Source organism: Oculina patagonica, chromosome 3 (genome assembly GCF_052425735.1).
Source record: "Oculina patagonica isolate OP01 chromosome 3, crgOcupat, whole genome shotgun sequence".
Classification (NCBI taxonomy): domain Eukaryota; kingdom Metazoa; phylum Cnidaria; class Anthozoa; order Scleractinia; family Oculinidae; genus Oculina; species Oculina patagonica.
In genome coordinates, this window is record NC_135760.1 from 23,466,647 (window position 1) to 23,488,399 (window position 21,753).

General features: G+C 39.0%; 2 protein-coding genes across 2 annotated transcripts in view; one reads left to right on the forward strand and one right to left on the reverse strand.

The window, feature by feature from the left end:
* LOC144647133 (uncharacterized) overlaps positions 1-21,753 on the reverse strand; it is a 172,793-nt gene that overhangs the window by 28,325 nt on the left and 122,715 nt on the right. The gene's annotated exons all lie outside the window — the stretch shown is intronic.
* LOC144647121 (branched-chain alpha-ketoacid dehydrogenase kinase-like) lies at positions 6,480-19,752 on the forward strand. The gene is made up of 10 exons (XM_078506876.1): positions 6,480-6,962; positions 7,178-7,246; positions 8,178-8,288; positions 9,533-9,580; positions 12,223-12,342; positions 13,260-13,355; positions 15,813-15,886; positions 16,715-16,843; positions 17,431-17,520; positions 18,051-19,752. The coding sequence occupies exons 1-10, from the start codon at positions 6,792-6,794 to the stop codon at positions 18,367-18,369; spliced, it is 1,227 nt and encodes a 408-aa protein (XP_078363002.1). The 5' UTR covers positions 6,480-6,791; the 3' UTR covers positions 18,370-19,752.

Consider the following 21,753-nt stretch of genomic DNA (forward strand, 5'->3'; position numbering starts at 1 on the left):
CAAATCTACGTGGTGGAATTTTCCCAAACATGCCCAAAATGTTCATTTGAAGTTTCAAATTTGCAGTTTTTCATTTTTGAGTTTCAAACGTTCAGTTTTTGGTATTACTGGAAGGACAACAAGGCTAAATATATGTGGTGCTTTTCATCACAAGGGCCAAACATCTTCATTATGAGGTCTCCTTAAAACTGAAAAGGATAATTTTCTTTAAGATATGCTTCTTTTTCGATATAAATCTAATATATGGACCAAAAGTAATCTGAAACAAACGAAATTTTGCTTGAGAAGTTCGTGAACACTGGATCCACCAAAAACTGCCCGTTTTAAACTTCAAATGTACATTTTGGGCCTCTGAGGCAACTGTCAACACGTGGATTCAGCCTATTGTTAACTCCCGCTTCAAAACGATCGAATGAGTTCCCCGACATAGGGAACTCAAAATGAAGATGTGTGGCCCTTGTGATGAAAGCCCATCACGTCAATTAAAGTTTATTTTCACTCCAGATCAACCAAAAACTGCCAGTTTGAAACTTAAAATGTTTAGTTTCCGCCTTTTGGGGATACCGTATTTATTCGATTTAGCGCCCTGGGCGCTTATTAAATTTTTGGACCTTGAGAGTGGGCGCTTATTCGAGGCTGGGCGCTTATTAAATTTTCGCGATTTTCAGCAAAAAGTAAGTTTATTTATGTAACAAAACAAAGCAAAATTTTGACTGTTCATTGAAAGTTTCTGAAAAATACTAAGAAAACTCGGTCATGGGGGAAGTCTTCTTAGTAGTATTTAGTCAATTTCAATAATCAATACTCGTCTTGTGCACTTCAGTTTTTTGTGGGGTAGGGGGGGGGGGGTGGGCGCTTATTTGAGGCTGGGTGCTTATTAACTTTTCCTGCCTTCAGGGTGGGCGCTTATTCGAGGTTGGGCGCTTAATCGAATAAATACGGTATTCATTAATGTTTACTCCAGGTCCAAAAAAATCGAATACGAAAGTGCCACATGGGGCACTAAAAATAAAGAATTTTGGCCCTTGTGAGGATGTGCCACCACGTTGATTAAAGCTTGTGTTCACTCAACATCTACCAAAGACTGCCACTTTGAAACTTAAAATGTACAAAATGACATCACGTAGATTCAGCCTTATAATCACTCCAGTTCCAAAAGGATAGATTACGAAAGTGCCACATGGGGCACTCAAAATGAAGAGTTTTGGTATGATTATGACAACATGCCACCACATAGATTAAAGCTTATTTTCACTCCAGGTACACCAAAAACTGCCACGTTTAACTTAAAATGTACAGTTTGGAACTTTTTGGAAGAATTTCACAACTAGCAATCAGCCTAATTTTCACTTAGGTCCAAACGGATCGAACAAAAAAATCGCCGCATAGGGCACTAAAAATGACGTTTTTTTTGGTCCTTGAGATGAAATACCACCACGAAGATTAAAGCTTATTTTCACTCCAGGTCCAGCAAAACCGGCCAGATTGAGACTTGAAATGTACAGTTTGGATATTTTTGAAAACCGTCATCTCGTGGATTCGTCCTAATTCTCACTCCATGTCCAAAAGAATCGAATGCAAAGTGCTTCACGAGCCAATGAAAATGATGATTTTGGGCTCTTGTGTTGAAATACCACCGCGTAAATTAAAACTTATTTCCACTCTAGATCCAGCAAAACCGGCCAGTTTGAGATCGCCTTGGAATGTACAGTTTGTTTCTATTTGAAAAACTGCCATCACGTGGATTCATCCAAGTTTTCATGAGTCAATGAAAATGACGTTTTTGGGTCCTTGTGGTGAAATACGTAGATTATTTTCACTACAGATCCAGCAAAACCATCCAGTTTGAGACTCAAAACCGGCATCACGTGGATCCATCCTAATTTTCCCTCCAGCTTAAAAAGAATCTAATAAGAAAGTGCTTCATGAGCAACTTAAAACTACGATTTTAGGCCCCCTGTGTTGAAATACTACCACATAGATTAAAGGTAATTTCCACTCCAGATGCAGCAAAACTGGCCAGTTTGAGAATGAAAATGTACAGTTTGGGTCTTTCTGAAAAACAGCAATCAGGTGGATTCATTCTAATTTTCACTCCAGGTCCAAAATAATCGAATAAAACAATACCACTAAAAATGACGATTTTGGGCCCTTGTGTTGAAATACCACCACATAGATTAAACTTATTTTCACTACGAATCCAGCAGAAAAGGCCAATTTGAGACTTGAAATGTACAGTTTGGGACTATTTGAAAATCCGTCATCACGTGGATTCATCCTTAATCTAACCGTTAGATTAAGGATGAATCCACGTGATGGCGGATTTTCAAATAGTCCCAAACTGTACATTTCAAGTCTCAAATTGGCAGGTCCAAAAGAATCGAATAAGAAAGTGCTATAAAAGCCACTGAAATGACGATTTTGGGACCTTGTGTTGAAATAACAGAACGTAGATGAAGCTTATTTTCACCCCAGATCCAGCCAAACCGGCCAGTTTGAGACTTGAAATGTACAGATTGGGTAGTTTTAAGAAACTGCCATCACTTCGATTCATCCTTTTTTTTCACTCCAGGTCTTAAAGAATCGAATAATAAAGTGCTTCATGAGTTACTGAAAATGACGATTTTGGGCCCTTGTGTAGAAATTCCATCACGTAGACTAAAGCTTTTTTTTTAGCTTTTATGCAAGTGATAACGCGGGCGCAATTTTCTCTTAACAAAATTCGACTGAGTTTAATCGTTGCATTAAGAAAAAAAATTGCGTGCTTAGACCGTACACTAAGCGTACTTTTTTACACTTGTATATTTTTAAAACGGCTATGTGTATTCAATTACCAGGATTCTTATACAAGGATCGTGGTCTCTGGGGACGAGAATGATGTCCAACTGGTCCTGCAACCGTTCTGCACATTGACAGAGCTTATGTATCCCAATCACCAGAAAAAGGAAGGCTCAGACCAAAATTGTCATTTACAGTGGCTCATGTAGCACTTTCTTATTCGATTCTTTTGGAATAAGGAATGCACGTTATGGCCGTTTTTAAAGAAAAGACACAAACTGTACATTTCAAGTCTAAAACTCGCTGGTTTTGCTGGAACTGGAGTGAAAATATGCTTTCATCTAAGTGCTGGTATTTCAACTCATGGGCCCAAAATCGTCATTTTCAGTGGCTCATGAAGCACTTTCTTATACGATTCTTTTGGACTTGGAATGAAAATTAGGATGAATCGACGTGATGGCAGTTTACCAAAAAGACCCAAACCGTACATTTCAAGTGTCAAACGGGCCGGTTTTGCTGGATCTGTACTGAAAATAAGCTGCAATCTACGTGGTTGTGATTCAACACATGGGCCAGAAATCGTCAATTTCAGTGGTACATGTAGCACTTTCTAATTCGATGCTTTTGCATCGGGAGGAAAATAAGGAAGAATCCACGTGATGGCAGTTTTTCCAAAAGACCCAAACTATACACATCAAGTCTCAAACTTGCAAGGCTGCTGGATCTAAAGTGAAAATAAGCTTTAATCTACGCGGTGGTATTTCAACACAAGGGCCCAAAATTGTCATTTTTCATTGGGTCATAAAGCACTTTCTTACTCGATGCTTTTGCATCGGGAGGGAAAATAAGGATGAATCCACGGATGGCGGTTTTTCAAAAGGACCCAAACTGCACATTTCAAGTCTCACACTGGCCGGTTTTGCTGGATCTGGCGGTGTTTCAATATAAGGGCCCAACATCGTCATTTTCAGTGGCTCATGTAGCACTTTCGTTTTTTATTCTTTTGGACCTGGAGTAAAATTTAAAATGTATCCACGTGATAGTGACTTTCCAAAAAGAAACACACTGTACATTTCAAGTCTCAAACTGGCCGCTTTTGCTGGATCTGGAGTTCAAATAAAATTTTAACTACGTGGTGGTATTTCAACACAAGGGCCCAAAATCGTCATTTTCAAAGGCTTATGTAGCACTTTCGTATTCCATGCTTTTGCATCTGGAGGGAAAATTAACGTGAATCCAGGTGATCTAAACTGTTCATTTGATATCGCAAATTGGCCTAAGTTACTAGATCTGGAGTGAAAATAAGCTTTACTCTACGAGGTGGTATTTCAACACAAGGGCCTAAAATCGTCATTTTCAGTGGCTCATGTAACACTTTCTTATTCGATGCTTTGCATCTGGGGAGAAAATTAGAATGAATCCACGTGATGGCGGTTTTACAAAAGGGCCCAAACTATACATTTTAAAGTGCTACTATGATCAAATTTTCACCCCTTGAAATTTTAGGCATTTCATAGAGTATTTAATGAAAGATTCAAAATGGCGTTTTCCGTTTTCAAAAATCTTTTTTAGTTCTAGAGATATTTAAGCTCAAAAAAATCGTAAAATATGCAAATTAGGGGACTGATGACGTCATCTACTCAACCCAGTTTTATCGCAAGTACAAAAATTGAGCTATCTCAGTCATTTTTCTGCGGAGACCAATGAAACTTGACGGTCTAATAGTTCTGCAGCTGACACACGTACACATATAATAACATTATGTTACCATGGCAACTAACTCTTTTCCAGTCCCCATGAATTTGTTTTTAATATTTTAGAATTTTTCAGTTCGGAAAAATTTAACACGGCCAAGACGCCTGTCTAATCTATTCATATGCTTGCCACATCACGCATGTAAAGTATTATCGGCAAATATCGAAAGGAAATACCAGAATTGGCCAGAAGAGCCTTTAGCATCGGGGGATCTGGAACCTAGTATGTTGCCATGGTAACCAAATTTTAAAGTTCATACTGTGCAACTAAACTAGCAGAGTATTACTGCAAAAAATCAGAGAGTTTAGATACAAATTGGCTAAGTTATCACTTTCTTCATATTTGATCAAAATTTGGTTGAGTCTATGACGTCACAACTTTGCTAATTTGCATATTTTAAAAACTTGAATATCTCTGCAACGAAAAGAGATATTTGAAAACTGTAAACGGCATTTTTCTTCTCATATGGAGTACTTTATAATATTTTAAAACGGCTACGAAAGGAAACATGCGAATTTCATCACAGTAGCACTTTAAGTGTTGTACTGGCCGGTTTTGCTGGATCTGGACTGAAAATAAGCTTTATATACGTAATGATAATTGAACACAAGGGCCCAAAATCGTCATTTTCAGTGGCTTTTGTACCACTTTCTTATTAGATGCTTTTGCATCTGGAGGGAAAATTAGGAGGAATCCACGTGATGGCGGTATTTCGAAAAGACCCAAACTGTACATTTCAAGTGTCAAGCTGGCCGGTTTTGCTGGATCTAGAGTGACAATAAGTTTTAATCTACAAGATGGTATTTCAACATAAGCCCGGACTGACCGAAATATCAGGAAAACAAATTCTTTACTCATTTTACTGATTGTTTGCTGTTTTGTTTTCTTTGTTTGTTTTTTTTTTTGTTTTTTTTAATTTTTGTACACGAATGCGTCACTTGGGTTGAATTGAAGATTCTGGGATAAAAGGAGCCAACTGAGGTGAGGTGACTGATCTGAGCAATAGATTCTCACATTTGGTGATCAAGCAGAAGAGTGCTATCTAGAAGACTTTCTGCACATATAAAATATTAAAATTTGCATAGTCTACACTAGCTAGCGTTTTACTTGTGTTCATGTCGTTGTCCCCTCCCATAATGGTCCCAAACCCCTAGTCTTCAGCGCGTACGCTCTTTGAGCTTCTTTGGGCACGTCACGCGTTCCTCCTCAGCCTCCCCCCCCCTCCCTCCCCCCCCCCCGCCTCGTTTGACGAGTTATTCCCCTCCTATCTCTCCACCTGCCTGAAAACAAGAGTGTGAATTTACTTGCTCATTACATGCATGAAACTCCCTGAAATGCGCTTTTTAGAAGGTTCAAGTACACATGCATCCTCTTTAAGTGTGGGTGCCCTGTGAAAAGCTAGCCTTGACCTTACTCGGATTATTCAAAACAAACTTCGCCACGACATGTCGATGACTGAATAAAATTATATTAGCCTAAATTCCAGGCTAAATATATCTGTACAAGAGACTAAAACAAATCCTTCAGGAAATGATCAGCGAAGAATTTTGTTTGCGGCTGAGAGAAATATCGCGTCACGTATTTCACGAATCACGTACGTATTCCGGGCGTTTTCGACCACTTCCTGTCTGTACGGTATTTCTCCCTTTTTGGCGAGCAGAGGCCTGTCATGATCCGGAAGTGAAGAAAAAAGGCCTCACGGAAATTTTAAAGCGCCTGGTCAAACCTACAAGTTAAGCAGCAGAAAATTTGCAGATAAAAATTGCTATTTGAGTGTGTTGTTAGTGGTTGAAAACTTGAAATCAGGAAAAAAATCATTTCTTTCTTTGGTGTCACGCTGCGCCATAACACGTGCAATTCACATGAGCACACCACTGACCACTTCCTTTGCGTCAATCTGATTGGCTAACGCGGCTCACAGAGCTCGCTCCCGGCATGTAAATAGATGACTTTTCATGACACACGCGTAAGCGAAATGCGAAAATGTAGACAGCTAAAGTAGCTCAAGGTCATTTTACACCGCCTTATTACTGAATTTCCTCTGGTTCCCTTGATTTTGCAAGACTTAAGCTGTTCAGCTTGCTAACTGTATCAGCGAAGAATGGATAGATAACGGCTTATTCTGCCCTCGATCGATCAAAGTATTCGTCTTGGAAGCGTGTCACTCCGGCTGGGCTGTTATTTGTGTGAAAACAAGTTTACCCGCCTAGCCAATTGAGGTTTTGGTCCTTCTTCCATTATAAACGCATCTATTCGCCATGAGTCGTTTATTTACGAGTACGGCAATCAACTCGTGGAGGACTCCAAACTGTCGGTTAATTTGTGGGAGCGGTGTGACGCAAATAAGGTGTAATACTTCAATGTTTGGGTCTCAAACACAAGCATGGTCTTACGTGAAACAACAGACCCTGGACGAAGCGTCCTCAAAGGTTTGTTTAATTTTTAACTTGCTGTTCTATAAATGCTTAGTTACAGTGAAGCCGTTTTATTTTCTCTGTTATATTACTGTATACCACATTCGCTCATCAATTAAGCTTATTGAAATGAGGTTTCGTTACTTTTAAGCTTAAAAATAAAGATGTCGTTTGTGGCTTTGTTGATCTTTGTTGACACTGGTTTTGTTCTGAAAATTTTTGTCTTTTAGCCTTCGATTCGGCTAACGCCTTTCCAAATGCTATGGGCCGGTAGATTTAAAGACGGGACTCATTTACTGGTAAGAGAAAAGTTTCCTTCGATATCTAGATCAAAAAATGTATAAAAGCTAGAACATTGTACCACAAGTAGCTTTTGCCTTAATTTAGTCTGAACTAGATTTGCATATTTCCGTGGACTATTTAAATTGTCCATAGCAAGTTCTATCTATATTTTAGCAGTATTAGATTAACAAATTTATCCTTGATGTTTTTGCAAGAGTGATTGTTTTAGTTTAGCGTGACGAGATTGCTATTTTCGTCATATTGTTTATACCAGTGCTGACAAGCAAATGTAAGGTAGCACTGCATGATAGATTATCTCTCCTTGTTTGTGACTGTATGAAGCTGCCACTAGGCAAAAGGCATCAGTGGTACGACTGTAAATGCATCTGTGCTGTCAATCACAGAGGCATTTTCAGTGAAGTGTAATTTTGCATTCTTTGCAACCTGGCTGGGGAGTGGCAGGGGAGTGGTGAACTTACTCCAAACAGTTTTTGTTGTGTTTCTTGGAAAGCGGATAACTTGGCGATTGTGGTCAAAATTTGATTATCTGAATGCTTTGGGACTCAAAAATAGTCTGGCTAATCATAAAGCAGAAGAATAAAAAGGCAGGCTTTTATTAATTTAGGGTGCTGCACATTATAGGAAAACAACTTTCTAAAATATGCAAGCACACTTACCATCAAATTTAGATGATAATTTTTTTTTTACAAAAACACAAGGTTGGACCAAAACTGAAGTGATCATCTTATATTTTTTGCGTATGCATACATGTGGTTTATTATGCTGTTTTTACATGTATACAATAATTCTTTTCCACTGTAAGACCTTAGGGTAACACATCTAGTCATGACTTTTTAGAATATATATATCAATGATAAACCACAGTAAAACAGTTAATAATTGATATATTCAAAATTGACACTGCATAATATTTCATTGACATTTCAGAAAAGTGCCCAGTTTCTTCAAAAGGAATTGCCCATACGTATAGCCCGTCGAGTTGTGGACTTTCAAAAACTTCCCCACATTGCACTTTGCAATCCAGTCGTTCATGATGTGGTAGGTGAACTCTGTCCTTTGCTGTTATATATTATTATAACTTGAGCTGTAAATTACACCAAGGTCTAAAGTCTAAGAGATCAGACTTTGGACTCTTTTGGGATTGAAAGAGAGCCAGCTGTTTTATCAGTGCTTCACTATAGTACATGGATTTTCATAGCACATATAGCTGCGCGTTGTAGGATCGTCATTTTCCTTCTTTTTTTTTCGCTTATTCCCATAATAAATTTATAAGATCAATGTTCTTCCCTCTTTCACTCCCTTCTAAATTCAAGCTTACTCTATGTTTTCTTACACTTTTCTTTTTTAATTAGTCTCTTCTGTTTTTATACCTAAAATCAAGCATAACAAAAAAAGTTAAAAAGTCTTTTCTATTTTTGGCTTGGTATGTACATGTATATCATAGCATGAGGTGATTAGGAGTTTGGCTACTCCTCCTGGATGGAATGTGCTCAGTGCCTACTCTCCCTTTAAGTTACCTTTCAGTTCTTTTTGCCCTTTGAATGGTCTGAGTTGGAAAATAATCAAAGGGCACGACCAGCTCATCTCTGCTGGGGGGGGGGGTAGGGTTTGGGAGTGGTGGGGGAGAAAATGACTGAGAGTACAGTCCCTGAGTCATCCGGTAGAGATCACTTCACTCCGGTGCGGACGGCCCAGCGGGGGACCCCGCCGACCGCGCTGACACAGCGAAGTGAGGCAGCGGGCCCCCCCCGGGCAGGAGACCGAAGAAAAAAGGAGAGAAAGGGACAGTGGGGCTCCCCCCCGACCCGAGACAGGCGGGAAAAAGAAGGCAGCCGCCACGGGACGGACTGGGGTGACGAGGACGAGCGACCACGGGGGAGAGGGGGGGAACGGAGAGAGGCCAGGAGGGAGGGCGGAGAGGAGGCGGGGGCCCCCCCGGGGGGGGGGCCCGGAGGGGGCGGGGGGGGGGGGCCGCCGCCGCCCCGCCGTGACCACCTCATTCTTGAGAATGAGCTAAAAAAGGATGAATCCGCTTTTTTCTATCTTTTTTTTTTTCCTGGCTTCCAACAATTTGCCAGAACTTATCCTATTTATGCTCATAGGGTTGCCCTGTAAATATGTTTTGAGCAAAATAAAAATAAATGTACCTGCTATGTTGGCAAGTTCCTCAAGTCCTGTTATAGGTATCTGCATTTAAAAAAGGTTATTTTTGTTGAAATCCACTCTATTTTTACCTCCCTCAGTCTATAAACTGAATAATTTGTTTGTATTTTATTTTGTAGTATGAGTTGTACATTCGGGCTTTCAGTATGCTGCAAAAATATCCAAAGGTAAGTCTTTAAAGCTAACTTCCAAGATATATAAAATGTACCTTATTATAGGAAATTAACGCTTGTGTTAATTAATTTATTTATTGCAATTTTTGGCTAAAGCTAAGGCTAAGAAAAACAAGGCCAAAGGATGAAATGCAAAATAGTCAAAGACCCCATATTAAAGCAGATCACCTAAGATACTAAGATAAAAAATACAAAAAAGAAAGTGAAATTATAATTATAGTAACAAGTAAGTAAACAAGAAGAATATTTAAAAAATTTGCTGATCCATAAAAAACTTTCTAACTAATGCTTTAAAAGAGTTCACACTTGTTGCCTCACGAATGAAAAGCGGAAGCGAATTCCATGTTCCCACTACTCTATGAAAATAAGAATATTTAAGGACGTTCGTTCTTGCATATCTCATCTTCGGTAATTAAGGTATTGGAAATAAACGCGACTTAAATTAATGCGAATTGAAGGGAAAATTACTTCCCAATAAAGGAAATTAACGCGAGAGAGGGGGTAACATTTCAAAATAAAGGAAATTAACGCAACGTACACAACAGGAACAAGTTTATTTCAACACTTGTTGGCGTATAATCTTAAACGAAAACAATGTTCATGGTACTTTTCCCACTTCGAGCATTCTTCGCAGTATTAGTGATAGCGGCAGATGTCCACCCTGATAAAATAATGATTTTTTCTTTGAGTCAAGAACGCCTGGACTGTAACGAAAAATTGGGGCTAAATAATGGAAATTAAGGTCATGGAAATTAATGCTCCACTTAATTAACGGTGCCGAAATTAACGTTAACAAAAATTAACGCGACTTAAATTAACGCGAATTTTTGAAATTCGCGTTAATTTCATGACGCGTTAATTTCCTATAATAAGGTAATCATGATAGTGTGTGTTGAGCTTGGTAGAAAATTAAAACATGTATGAGAAAGATAACACAGTACACAAAACAAGATTTCAGAGTAACAAAAGTCAAACCTATGTTCGATTTGATTCTCTACCACTTAGCAACATGAGGCTAGTGGATGCTAGGTGGTAGTTAGGTTTATGTTGACTTTGCGATATTAATATTATAAATAATAATAGCTTAATGGGAGTGGTACAATAGGATCCTGTGTCAGTTATTTTGTCTCGCTTGTTTCAAGATACCGTAGTTATTCGGTTATAAGGCGCACGGTTTTTTCGAGAAAAATCTGTTTTTCTGTGGGAAGTTCATGCCAAAATCCGGGTGCGTCTTATAGCCGAGTATTTTCGCCCAACAAAATCTTATGACCGCCATTTTACCGAAACTTACAGTTAAAACAAGAGAAATGAAAACACTTAATGTTGGTTATTGTCTTTTACAGTATTAAAGATATAAGAAACATTAACTTTAAACGCAAAGTTTATTATCGCCTATATAAAACGAGTTTCAGTAACACCTGTATATGCCAGCATTTTGTTGAAATTAGACAAAGAAAATCAAGCATACTCATTTGAAACAAACCTTTCTAAGCGTGGAAAGTGAAAAATGACTTTAGAAGACAAGGAAAACACCAAAAAAAGCTTGAGAATCTTTCAAAACCACTCGAAAAACAAAGTACGAAGCGATCCGAAGCATGCTTGAGAGCTTGGTAACCAAGCAACAAACTCAGTGGTCACTGGAAACTACACATCTGACAGGTTACTAAGCAGCTAAGTTCGAAGCATGAACGATGGAAAGATGTTTTGCTCAAGTGGATTTACGTCTTTTTTAGCAGGAAATGTTAGCTTTTTACTGGACGATTGTGCCAAGGAGTATGAACAACATTCAAACATTCAAATTTTGTAAGAAAAAACTGTCCTTAAATTGATCACTACATCTTTTGAACTCTCCAACTCATGGTGCGTCTTATAACCGAGTGTTTTTGGAGAATTTTCAGTTTGTAAACTTAGCGTAACAATGTTGCCAAGTTTGGGGTGCGTCTCATAACCGAGTGCGCCTTATAACCGAATAACTACGGTAAGTCACATTCATGCTAGTTGCTTCGTTTAATTACCCTACCCTCCCACTCACAGCAAATGTATTGTGTCCCGATATTATATTGCTGAGTTACAATGCCCAAACATGCATCTGTCGTTTATGAGTCAACGGTTTGAGATTACTGAAGATGTTCCAGATGATGATTTCCAAAGTTTGCCAAAGATGTCTGAATCTTTCTTAAGATTGTAAAAGATAGCCCTGGAAGAATTTCAATTAAAAAATCTCAAACCACATTTTGAAAGCCAGTTTGTGGAAGATTCAAGAGAAGTACACATGTACACAGCGTATTACATTTTTGTGAGGCGTGAGAAATGGCCCATCTCTTAATAGAGGCCTTCCAAGGGGTAAAAGTGACAAGCGACATGAGCCTAAAAACTGGCGACACAGGAACATTTTAACAGTGACAAGCGACATAATTATAGCACTGAAATACGACAGGGACACAATGTGACAGCAACACAATAGGGTAAAAAACGACAGCGACATTTACAGCTGTTGACTACACTGTAGGCAACATTGGTTCTCAGAAACATGTGACTTTGCGACATGACATGTGACTTTGGAAGGCCACTTAATAGAAGGCTTGCTTGGATTGGTTGGAAAAATTGATAGAAATAAATTATACTCTATTTTACAGGTGGAAACCCTTGAAGGAGAGGAGAGATACAGTCGTACTATCAGACAGCTGTTGGACGACCATCAAAGTGTTGTCACACAACTTGCCGAGGGATTCCACGAATGTCAGAAGAATCTGGCAGTAAGTCAGTATTGTGTTACAGTACAATCCAGTGTTACAGCAACCTCGGATATACCTTATTCCTACTAATTTTCGCACAATTTCGCGATTATTCGAAACCCAAATTTTGCGGGTATTAATTTTCGCGATTGCAAGAAAAACTAGAAGAAAAGTGTACTAAATTTCGCGATTTTGCTAGTGTTTCATGGATCAGTTGTCAATGACTAAGGAACCACTGGAAATACACAAAGGTCTGGCTCAATGTAACTACAACGAGCTTGCAAACGGAAACTTTAGTGACTGTACTAAAGAGGTTTTGAACCAAGTTACAAGCTCAAAACAGTTATCAGAGGAAGGGTGCTAGTCAAAAACAAGACCGAAAGTGTTGCAGTTCCAAACATTTAATATCTCTATTGTTTTTAAATAAAATATGGTATTAGAAATGATCTCAGAAATGATCTTTTCTTGTGCATGCCTATTGGGATTGCCCAAACATGGTTAATCCAATTAAAATTCTATTTTTGGTTTAATTTCTCATTTTGAATGGTGGGAGAGAGAATTTTACAAATGTACTCCCAGTCCTTGGCCTAATTTAGTAGTTCCCAGTGATTTTTCTGTAGATACTACGCAGTGTTGCAAAAATTATTTTTCTTTTCCCCTGGTTCCCACCACTTTGGGAATCCTTCTTTCTGCCTTGTCTTTTCCTGGCATCATAGACCCCCCCCCCCCTCTCCCCCTTGTTTTTTTTTTTTTTTCTCTTGGATTCTCACTCCTGGTCTGAATACTTAATTCTACATTTGAGGAGTGGAAGTTTGAAGTGAAGATCAGATTGCCATAATTGAGTTCGTTACTTCTCTTTGAGTGGAACCCATGGCCAATAATATTAGCTTGTTGATGTGAACTTGAATAAGTATTGATGGTATTTTTTATGTTTTCAGTATGAAATAATAGACGCCTTTCTTAATCGTACCCTCACATCCCGTCTTGGAATTCGTATGTTGGCTGAACATCATCTTGCTCTTAGTATTGATAAGGTAAAGTGGTGGAATAAATAGTTGTCAGAATTAGAAGTCCATACAATAAACTAAAGATTTAAAATCTTGTGACAAATAGACTGTTCTTTGTTGTCCTTGGTGAAAGTAAGTTGGACATCCTTTCTCATTTTGTGTATTGTTATCAAGAGAAAAGAAACTATTTTATTGATTTACATGTAGTAGAAGGTGTCAAAGATTCACATATGATTTGTGTTTACAACAGAATCCATCAGAGACATAATTTGACACAATGGTAGCCTGTTCCAGGCGTTCGGTTAGTTGGTAAGCGGCGCGAGGAGCGGCGAGCGAAAAAATGGGGAGGGGACTAAGGCGAGGGGGCGAGAGAACGCCTGTGAGCATTTTTAACAAAAGCTAGTTCCGGTATACCAGATTCTGGTATACCCTCTGATTGGTCAATTTTGACACCTTTTGTCAACACTCAAGCATCCTTCCTCTTGAAGTGAAATGAGATATGGCTGCGGCGAGTGACGGTCACGCAGAGTTCAACTCAGCAGTAAACAACGCACTGAAGGATTTTCTGGTTGAAAGTCTTCGCAAAGAACAGGAAGACTGTTTAATTTGGTCTATGAAGGAGAAGTTTTTCGGTATACTTCCAACCGGTTTTGGAAAGAGTCTGATATTTCAACTGTTTCCGCGTGTTATGTCGACGCTAAATCAAAATGACACAGTTTCAACGATAATTGCTTTTCAGTAAATACAATAACCAAAGCTTTGCTAAAATAAATATACATGCGATAAAGCACTTTCTAGTTTTAAAATAAATATTAAAACAACACGTTACAAGTGAAGTCGAATGCGGTCAGTCAAAAAGATAAATTTGTAAATGCTTGTATTATTGACAAATTGCTATTTATTCCTCGAAACTCTCAGCCAGGAATTCAAACAGGCTTTAGCCAGCAGACAATCAAAACAACATAAGCTAAAACATTCAGAAACTGAAAAGCGTAAAACAGCAACGAGAAAATTCCGGGCGAATTCAAACGGCCTCGAAAATATTTGTAAACAGTACGTAGCGGTAAAACTCATCTTGATATCAGTTTGTTCCACGTCAATATTCATTGCTGAATCAATCTGGTCCAAAATAGCTTTCACCCAGAGCCAAGCAGCGCCGCGATCTACTTTGTGTGGTTGATGTGCTTGTAGATTCATTTTCTGAAGTGTGTGAACGCTTCGCGGAGGGAGTTTCTCCCGTCGGCGATCTTGCATTCACTTGCCGCTTTTAAGACGTTTCTCTTTCGACAATCCCCGAGAATAATTTTTGAACGCTGGCATGAGTTCTTGCAAGTGTTCTTGCGCAGGTTAAACAGCAAATTTCAGGAAAACGTGGGTTGGGATTCAGTTCATGTCCAAAAGAACTTGCGAGGTCGGCCAACACCAGACTCTCGGCTCCAGAAAACCCAACTAAATCTTTGCTTGAAACCGAATTAAATAAAGAAACTCTCAGTACCTTGTTCCCCTGGCACTTAACATTTTTTGACAAAACCTGCAACACGTTGAAGGGCGGACTGACAATTCAGCGAATTCGCTTGCAGATAACTCCGAGTGCAGACATTTAAACGCAGACGATAAAATGCATTTCCCAACGTGGAAGAACTTGAGAAATAATATTTACCGGGAAATCTGTCAGAAATCTGATTGAAACTGACAACTGAAAACCACAAGCTTCAATGTCTGCGCTCATGTTACCCGGGCCCTGTCGGAGGTCTAGAAGTGGGCGGAAAGACCTTTTGTTATGAATGCTCACAGGCGTTCTCTCGCTCGCCCTCTTTCCCGCCCCCCTCCCCTTATTTTTTTCGCTCGCCCTTTTTCGCGCTTCCCAACGAACCGAACGCCTGGAACAGGCTAACACAATGGCCAATTTCCTCCATGGCACGCGCCTGCAGGGAATCATGGTAGTTGTATTCGTTAAAACATGTGTGAGACTTAGCAACGATGAATACAACTGACAGATGCATGCCATAGACGGAATCTGCCATTGGCACCTGAGCCCTTTGCATTAAAGAGACATATTTTATCTGAGTAGTATCATTTGTACTGTTACGGAAAATCTCAGATCTTAATTTGTTGTAGAAAATATTTGTACTGTAATAAAAAAATGTATTTTCTAACAATCAAACTATCTTTTTAAAGGGGTACAAATGGGGGTCTGAATTTCCCAACTCCCTTATCCATTTTGCTCCTGGATCCCACCCAAGGGTTCCTACTTCTTGATGCTTTCTGCTGCAAAATATTGTACGGATTACTGTTTTTTTTTTTTTTTCAGTTTCCATCACCCTGGGAATTCCACATCCCACCCTCTCTCCTCCTGCCACCCAAAGGGTTCCAGCCCCCTCTAACCTCAGGTTCCCATCCCCTACCACTCCCCTCTTCCCCCTGATAATACTTCTCTTCATGAATGCCAGTTGTTGACAACAAGCTTTTTTATTAATTTTACAGCCAAATTACATTGGAATTATTTGTACTCATCTTAACCTTAGACAAGTTGTTGAGAGGTGTGCTGATTTTGCCAGGTAAAATGAATTTGTAACATTATTCATTCTAATCAATATCTTTTTCCTGCCTTTCATGTATTGGCACTTTGATTTTTGGGGGTGGAAAGGTGAACTGATGGTTAATGTGCTGGACCTCCTGATCGATTGGTCCAGGTTTTATTGTCTGGGATTTGTATTCTAAGACAATTTAATTTCACAGTGGCTTTCTCCACCCAGGTGTATAAATGGGTACCAGCAAATTCAATGTCAGTCCAGTTACCTCGTGATGGACTTGCATCCCATCGCGTGGAGAGTATAAAATACTCCTGGTCACTTCTTGCACTCCCCCCCCCCCCTTCCCTAGGAGAGAGTGTCACTTTGAGGCACTTTATAAGAGTATTGCCCAAGAATACAAGGACCCAAATCAGGGCTTCAATCTGGTCTTCTTCATGCAGAGTTGACCACACTAACGATTAATATGCACTGTGCCTGCCACTTTATCACATGAAGTGGATAAATTATAGATACTGTCAAACTTCTTTTCTCCCATTGGTGGGGAAAAATTGGTAGAGGGGGCTATTTTGTTAGATATCCAGCATACTTGGAGACCCAGGGTAAGTTTGTCGGGTGACACAAAGTTTAGGATGCAGGAAAATTGGTGCATATTGTTGTGGCCAATCAGAAAGAAGCATTTAAATGGGTCATGGAACTGGTTGATAAAGAGGAGCATCTAAGGGGCTCTCTCGCGCATTCTTGTAAACTTCCATTTCGCACCGACATTCACTTTGTGTCATCCCAAATAACTGTGCCTGAGGATGGATATCCTTAGTGAATTGCTACTTAGGAAATCAACTTCTCTTATTTTAGGCAAGTGTGTGAACATACATATGGTGTAGCTCCAGGCCTTATCGTCAATGGCCACACAAAAGCTGTCTTTCCTTACATTCCTGCGCCATTAGAGTACATTCTTCAGGAGCTTCTGAAAAATGCCATGAGGTAAGTTTTATTAAAAGAAACAAAATTTATTGAAGCTTTACTAATCAAAACATTTTTAGGGTTGCCACAGGTCAGGAAATGGTCAAGGAAAATAAAATAAAATTCTTAAAAGTCAGGGAAAACTGACATGTTGAAGAAAAGTCAGAAAAAATTGAAATTACAACTGTATATCACTGCTGATGTAATACCATTGAAGGCTGGAAGAAATAGTTAAGGTCAATGTGATCTCAGCAATGTTAGACTGTCCACAGCCCTCTATTTTTTCGTGTTTTTTCGATCGATGAGCGCGCGGTTGAAAAATCAAGAGGCTGTGGACAGTCTACAGCAATGTTTTTTTTAGGGGGGATGGAAATCAAGATTGTAGGTTGCAACTAAATCTGACATTTTGCATTTTTTGGTCAGAATTTTTTTTTTCATGGGAAAGAAGGGAATTTAAAAAAAATGTCTGTGGCAACCATGCATTTTCTAATCTTGTATTGGTTTCTGCTAAGTACTTTCTCATTCCCATGTAGAAAGAGTAAAAATGACAAGACATTTTTCTTGAACAAAATGGCTTAAGTGAAATTTGTATTTTTTTTTTATTTCAGAGCAAGTGTGGAACAACACCTTGACAGACCTCTTGAAGTGCCAAATGTTGTTGTCACACTGTGCAGTAATGACACAGAGTTCTTTGTCAGGTAAAAACAACTACAACATATGTACATGTAACAAACTTACACACACTCACTCACTCTCCTAACCTTATCATGTTTGTGTGGCATGTATGGTAACTTGATACCAGATACCGTAAAGACTTGTGTATAAGCCGCACCCCCAACTTTGAAGCTTGATTTTGAGAACAAAAAGCACTGAGGTAAAAATGCAGTTGTCTGTTGGTGATAGCTAACAGTGATAGCTGGTGATACCAGTGATAGCTGGTGATACCAGTTAGCCTGAATAGCACTGCGGTTAGCCTAAATAGCGTTAGGTTAGCCTAACTAGCACTCCGGCTAGCCTAAATAGCACTCCATTTAGCCTAAATAGCACTCAGTTTAGCCTACTTTAGCTTGGGTTGCTTGCAGTTAGCTTTTATAATAGGGTTAGGATGCTAGCTCGGATCCTGGCTAAGGTCCTGGCCCGGATCCTGGATTTATTATTAGTTTATCTCTCTTTTTTATGTAAGAGCAAATTCATTAACTAGTAGTTTTTTTAATGCCTGTCTTCACAGGGTTTCTGATCGTGGAGGTGGCATTCCTGAATCCAAGCTGCAGGACATTTTCAAGTATTCATTCACCACCATGGGAGATCGCAGCACCATAAGACCCTCTGACAATGACAATATCTTTTCTGAATTGTGCGCAGGGCACCCAAACAATTCACCCAGTGGGGGTCCCATGGCAGGCTGGGGCTTTGGCCTTCCCACGTCACGAGCTTATGCGACGTATCTTGGAGGGTCACTACAGTTGCAGTCCATGGAGGGCCTGGGAACTGATGTGTACTTACGACTCAGGCACATCGACGGGAAGAAGGAGAGCTTTCGAATCTAATGTAGAAAGATTTTGATGTGAATGTGATTTGATCCCAGGGTGTCAGTTGTGATTGCTTAAAAGGGGCTGTGTTATTAGAAGTCATTTTTGCAATGTATAGAAATTGTCTTCCGGTAAAAGAAAATGGATAATGATAGTTTCTTAAGACAAAAAAAAAAAACAGAAAAAAGATGATTATAATATAAACCAGAAATGGACTAAAATGGTTCTGATTGGGGAAGATTAGAACACCAAATTGATATTTAGTCCCGAAGTTTTACGTCTGTGAAATATGTAACCCTAGTGTGTGGTCATTTAAATGAAAGCTATTGAGCTGTACTTTCAAGTGGTACTGTTATGCTGTAGAAGATGATTCCAATTTCAAGTCTTTGGATGAAATTCAAGTGTGTGGCTATTCAAATGAAAGCTTTTAAGCAGTGCATTTATGTGGTACTGTTTTTGTTTTTAAATATCATGCAAAATGGAATTTCAGAGTTTTTAAAATTTTGACGTGTGTCACCTTGAAAGTGAAAGAGTTTATTACTGTCTGTTTGAGCCAGTCAAAAACTTGTGCTTTAATTATGGGGTTAATGTTAAATGATTGATTTGTTGGCTCAGTTTGCAACTCGTGCTTGATAGATAGCCTTTCCTTGTAAATACCCCGTGACATATAAGCACAAATGCTCTAAAAACTTGGTGTCATCAGGTTTTGTTGCCTAGCAACACCTCTGAAAATCGCAGGCTCAGCGAATTGCAAGACATGATTGTGACCGATATTTGTAAAACATTTTTATTTGGGTGTAGGGGGGGGGGGGTTTGGGGGGGCAGAGGCAAGGGCTTTATCATGTTATTTAACGGTAGTGGGTTCACCAGAACAACTGACGCAGCTAAAGTGAAAACAAAAGGGGATTTTATTTTGGTAAACAAGAAACCTATGTCAGAGAAAATTTTAATTTTGTTTAAAAGAACTTGAATATCCAAAACTGTACGAGCTATTTTAAAAAAAATACAAGCGATCTAAACACACTTCTAATGTAAACACAACTGTACTTTCATATGGGTTGTTAACTCCTGGCTAGCGCATTTTTGCTGAAGTTTGAGCTAAACTACTTTGCAAGCACAAACAATAACTGATAATGAAAAGTATTGTAAAAAAAATAATTACATTAATCTATTTTTTTAAAAAAATTATCTTTACGCGATGAGTATTAGCGAATCATATTTAATCATCAGTGTAATTCCTTAATTATCTAATTAGAGTTCTATGAATATTGGGTAAGAGGTTTTAGTGAATATCAGACCACTTGTTATTTTTTACCTAAAAGGGCAGTAAAGCTATTAATCGTTTTAATATATGAATTACAAGAATTTACACAGTTTATTAAAAATAATTTTCAACCGCCACTTGTCTTTGCTTTCAAAATTTTAAATTTTTGAAAATTTAAGTTGGCTCTGAACCCACTTTGCAGAAATTTTTGACTTCGCAGACAGTTTTCTATTGAATGCCGATTATTATTTGAAATTGGTGAGCTAATTTTTGAGTTTATTAAGGGTGTTTTTTGACAGGTTATACTGGTGATTGGTAACCTATAGTCGAGAAAATATCACACTGTACACCTATTGAGAAATTGTTTACCATTCTTTAGCACAGTATAAACAGTGTAATAGATCCATCAACGAAGGGCTATGGTACAAATTCCAGCAGATTCTAGGTCTTCCGTCCCATGTATGCAGTCACGAAAAGAAATGAGAGGGTCGTTACTTTTACTTCCGTCAGAACAGTTTTAAAGAGCCAATCAAAAAAATAGATTATTCAAAAATCCTATCAGTCCCCAGATCCCTGTTTCTCGTGCCAGGCGCCGGCAAAGAGAAACGATGGGGCGAGATGTAAAAGTATAAGAAAGAGGTCGGAAGTGCTTGAAACCGTTGCCAGCCACCTTAAAAGGGACAACTGAATGTTTTGATGTAGTTGTAAGACGGAGCTGAATGGTGTAAACTAAAAGTAATCGCTGGCGAATTTGAAAAGCTGACATTTCATTTGAGACCTCGTTACGTTGCGCTTTTGGAGGAATTAAACATGGCATCGATTCGCTGTTGAAGGGGAGGTTCTCCCGAGATGTCTAGCTTCTGTTATTTTGGTCATGTGGTCGCGAGCATCGTCGCGAGCGCGAAATGAGAAAAACGAGTAGCACTGGGGACGAATGGGGAGGTAGGCTTGCCCCATGTCCCTCTCGCGCTGCGAATAAGGATCCCTGAAAGAAACAAATGAAACTTGCGGTGACATAGCACTTCATCAACGAAGGGTGTGCCTGTCTGTGTGTCTGAATTCCGATGTACAGTGTTGATAAGTAAACTAAACAGCCACTTAACCACTTCCCTAAAATAAAGTCTACACTAAAATAGCCGCACCAATTTTTAATCACAGACTTTTGGCCGAGGAACTTTAAACAGATGTTTATTCACTGATGGGTGAATCCGAGAACATGTGTCTTCAAGGGGCATGTACCTTTAGCGATTTTATGCGCACCCAAAGCATGGAAAACCTAGTAAATGATGGCTCGATTTTGGCAAAAAGTACTCCACAAATTACAGGAACCCTTTAGAAGTGGGGATGACTAACGATAGCGAGGATGGAAATGGATTAAAGTTTGGAAAAATCTGAAAACTTGAGGCAGAACATTTCCTACGTTTTAAAAGTCGATCGGTGCTTCATCAATGCCTGTTTAGCATTTCTCTCCTGTAATCACGGCTACATCCTGTTTTGATCCCTTCTGTCTTCAACGCAGTGATTGATTACAACTGCCGATTGATCAGTTCCGCTATTTTTAATGTTGTCGAAAGCAACCCAAACTGGAACAGGCTAAATTTAGCTATGTTGAAAGCCCAGTACTGGAAATTCTGTGCCGTTGTTCAGTCTCCTCCAATGAAGAATTGTGGTTGCAAGAGAATTTTACAATTTTTTGCAGTGCAAGTGGGGAACTGAACTTTGTGGGACTGCGGCGACTGGCATTTTCTTCGCGAGGTTTTCTTGTTGGACAATTTTCAATTTCGGAGCTCGGTGAATAATTTTCCCTTCTGTTTTTGCTACCTTGGCATTGCGTAGTTCAGTAACATCCGAAATGTTTTCTTTTACTAGTCTTATCGCCACTTTGTCGATTCCCATTACTATTTTAGCTGAAAATCTTCATCTTTTTAACTGTTTTTTTTTTCCATTCATTTTGATTTTCCCTACTTTTTCCAACTCAGCCTGAAAATTCCCAGCCTTTGCGTCGTTAAAAGTGAACGAAAAATACCCAGAAAAACTTCGGTAACAAATGTGGCTTCAGTGATTAATAAATCCTTTAATAATCAACATCTTTACTTCTGCTTCGCTTTGGTTTATCTTTTCTGGTGGTATTTGTAATA